This window comes from Acanthisitta chloris, unplaced genomic scaffold (genome assembly GCF_000695815.1).
Source record: "Acanthisitta chloris isolate BGI_N310 unplaced genomic scaffold, ASM69581v1 scaffold265, whole genome shotgun sequence".
NCBI classification, from domain to species: domain Eukaryota; kingdom Metazoa; phylum Chordata; class Aves; order Passeriformes; family Acanthisittidae; genus Acanthisitta; species Acanthisitta chloris.
The window spans coordinates 54,608-57,049 of NW_008674072.1; the positions used below are offsets into that span (position 1 = coordinate 54,608).

At 42.1% G+C, this 2,442-nt stretch overlaps 1 protein-coding gene across 1 annotated transcript; it reads right to left on the reverse strand.

The window, feature by feature from the left end:
- Positions 1-1,200: 1,200 nt before the first annotated feature.
- Positions 1,201-1,767, reverse strand: LOC103802663 (collagen alpha-1(XXII) chain-like; the record flags this gene model as incomplete). Its single annotated transcript, XM_009075166.1, has 1 exon — positions 1,201-1,767. A coding segment is annotated over one exon (567 nt), but the record flags the coding sequence as incomplete, so codon positions are not given.
- Positions 1,768-2,442: the final 675 nt, after the last annotated feature.

Consider the following 2,442-nt stretch of genomic DNA (forward strand, 5'->3'; position numbering starts at 1 on the left):
TCGTTGAGGTAACTTATTGTCATCTAAGAGTACCATGACTTGCCAGGCTACAGACCTGGTTGTCAGAACACTGCAATGTGTCACAGCATCACACAGGCAGTAAGCTCTTGTCTTCCAAGTCCAGACCCAGGAACCAGAGTAGTGCCTCATGATTTTGACCCAAAGAACTCACAGTAACCACAACACACCCTGTAAAAAGCAGCAAAACCAGTAGGCACTAATAAGAGAGTGCCTTATCAGTGGTGGAAAGAGAAAGGGCTATGTGACTGCTGTTCCCATTAAAGTCCTGAGAGATATCAGCCATAATGCCATTCCTGCCCTCTTCACCAAGAGGATGAAAATTCAGACAAATTTTTTCAGTCATTCCTTCCCTCTTCACCAAGGGGATGAAAATTCAGACAAATTTTTTCAGTGTGAATTCCATACACTTTTCTCCATTAAAAGCCATTCAAAACACCACCAAGGCTGATGTTGTTGATAGTCAGAGCACTAGTGAACACCAGTTGCCAGTAGAGTTGGGATGCTGAATCAAGGCTTATGCTGTTGACAGTCAGAGCACTAGTCAACATCAGTTGCCAGTAGAGTTGGGATGCTGAAAGGCAGAAAAGCACAAACATCCCTTTGCTTCCTTAAGAATCATTCCCAGCAGCATCCAGAGCATTCTTTTTACAGTACAATACCAGAAAATGCAGGGGAAAAAATTATTCCTATACAAAATAACTCAAAATCTGAGTATTAATAAGATGCCATCCTTCATATTCAGTAATCCAAAATTTTATAATGCAATTGAACTATATCAGAACCAAAAGGGAATTCATGTTTTGCTCTGAGGTTGTCTGCTGACCTACAGTTAATACTGACTTGGATAGAAAAACCCATCACAAACATATAACAAAATTATAGAATCGTAACATCATAGAGTGATTTGGGTTGGAAAGGACCTTAAAGATCACCTAGTTCCAATCCCCCTGCCATAGATGGGCAGGTAACTCTTCCACTAGATCCTGTTTCTCAAAGCTCCATCCAATGTGGCCTTGCACAGTGACTTCTTACAGAGTGGAACTGAGCAGAAGACACTAAAATAAAAAATTATCAGCGTAGAATTTTAAGAATGAAAGAAAGCAATCGCAGCTTTTCATACCTGTATGCTAACTGAACCTATTCTAGTTCTAATTGTGCAGAACTGGGAGCTCTACTTACTTTCACAGAGACGTCTTCTCAACTTCCCCCGAATTTTATCGATCGCATTGTAATCAGAGACATGAAACACGTGAGCAGACTTGGGCTCTGAAGCAATTTCATCAAGTTCCTCTTTTAAGGCTTCTCCAACACCCACAGCAAAGATCCTAATCCCAGCCTGGTGAGCTGCAGTGGCTGGATCCAAGACAAAATCCTGGCTCCTTCCGTCAGTCAAAAGGATAGCCACTTTTTTAACAGTTCGATCACTAAGTCTCCCACCAGCTTCTTTGGAAAAACTGTAGGTTTTGATGTACCTGAGAGCATCTCCAGTGTTCGTATTACCCCCATAATACTGAATTTTTCGTGCAGCCTCTTTGATTTCCTCACGGGTTTTGTACCTTCCCAGGTCAAACTCTGTGGTTGGTCGATCACTGTATCGCACTACACCCACACGGGTTTTGTCTGGGCCAATCTCAAAAGTGTCCACCAAATTAGACACCCACTGTCGAACTTTCTCAAAATCTTCTTTTCCAACACTGGAGGAGGTATCCAAGATGAAGACAAGGTCATAGTGAACATTCTTGCAACCTGCAAGAGTGGCAGAAAATACAGTTAAGGTAAGATGAAAGCAGAGTGCCAGACATACCAAATATTCCCTAGACATGGCTCCCTAGTGAGCAATTAGGAGGAGGTAGAAAACACTCTCCCTATTCTGCAGGGAAGTGCAGATTCCTAACCTTTCTTCCCTATGATTCACCTCATCTGTTTCAGGACATCTACAGATCAGCACACACTTCACTTTGAAATGCAAACTTTTTTTCTTCCTCTGCTGTTAACTGCCTCTGCTCAATCCTTCACCTACACCATCTGCATGCATATGAAACTATTTTCCTGACTTCATTGCAGTGCCTTTGCTCAGGCAATGCTCTGAAATTACCTTGGCAGATCAAGAGACATGCCCTGACCTTGCTTATGCCAATCTTGACCATAAGTAGTGAAGCCTTCATATTCCCTCTTGCACTAACACTATGATTTATTTATGCTTAGCTAGAAGCAGTTCTTTTGCTCAGCATGATATGTTGGTGAAGCAAGTTCATAACAAGATTATTTCCATTTTGAGGCTCTCTGCCATTGACTATTGACTAGAGGATAACTCACTGTATTCTGGGATGGCTTCCTCAATGACAAAGGGCAGCTGTTTTCTAAGGGAAAAGTTCACTTATCCCCACAACCACCCCTTTGCCTCCAGTCAAATTTGTAATG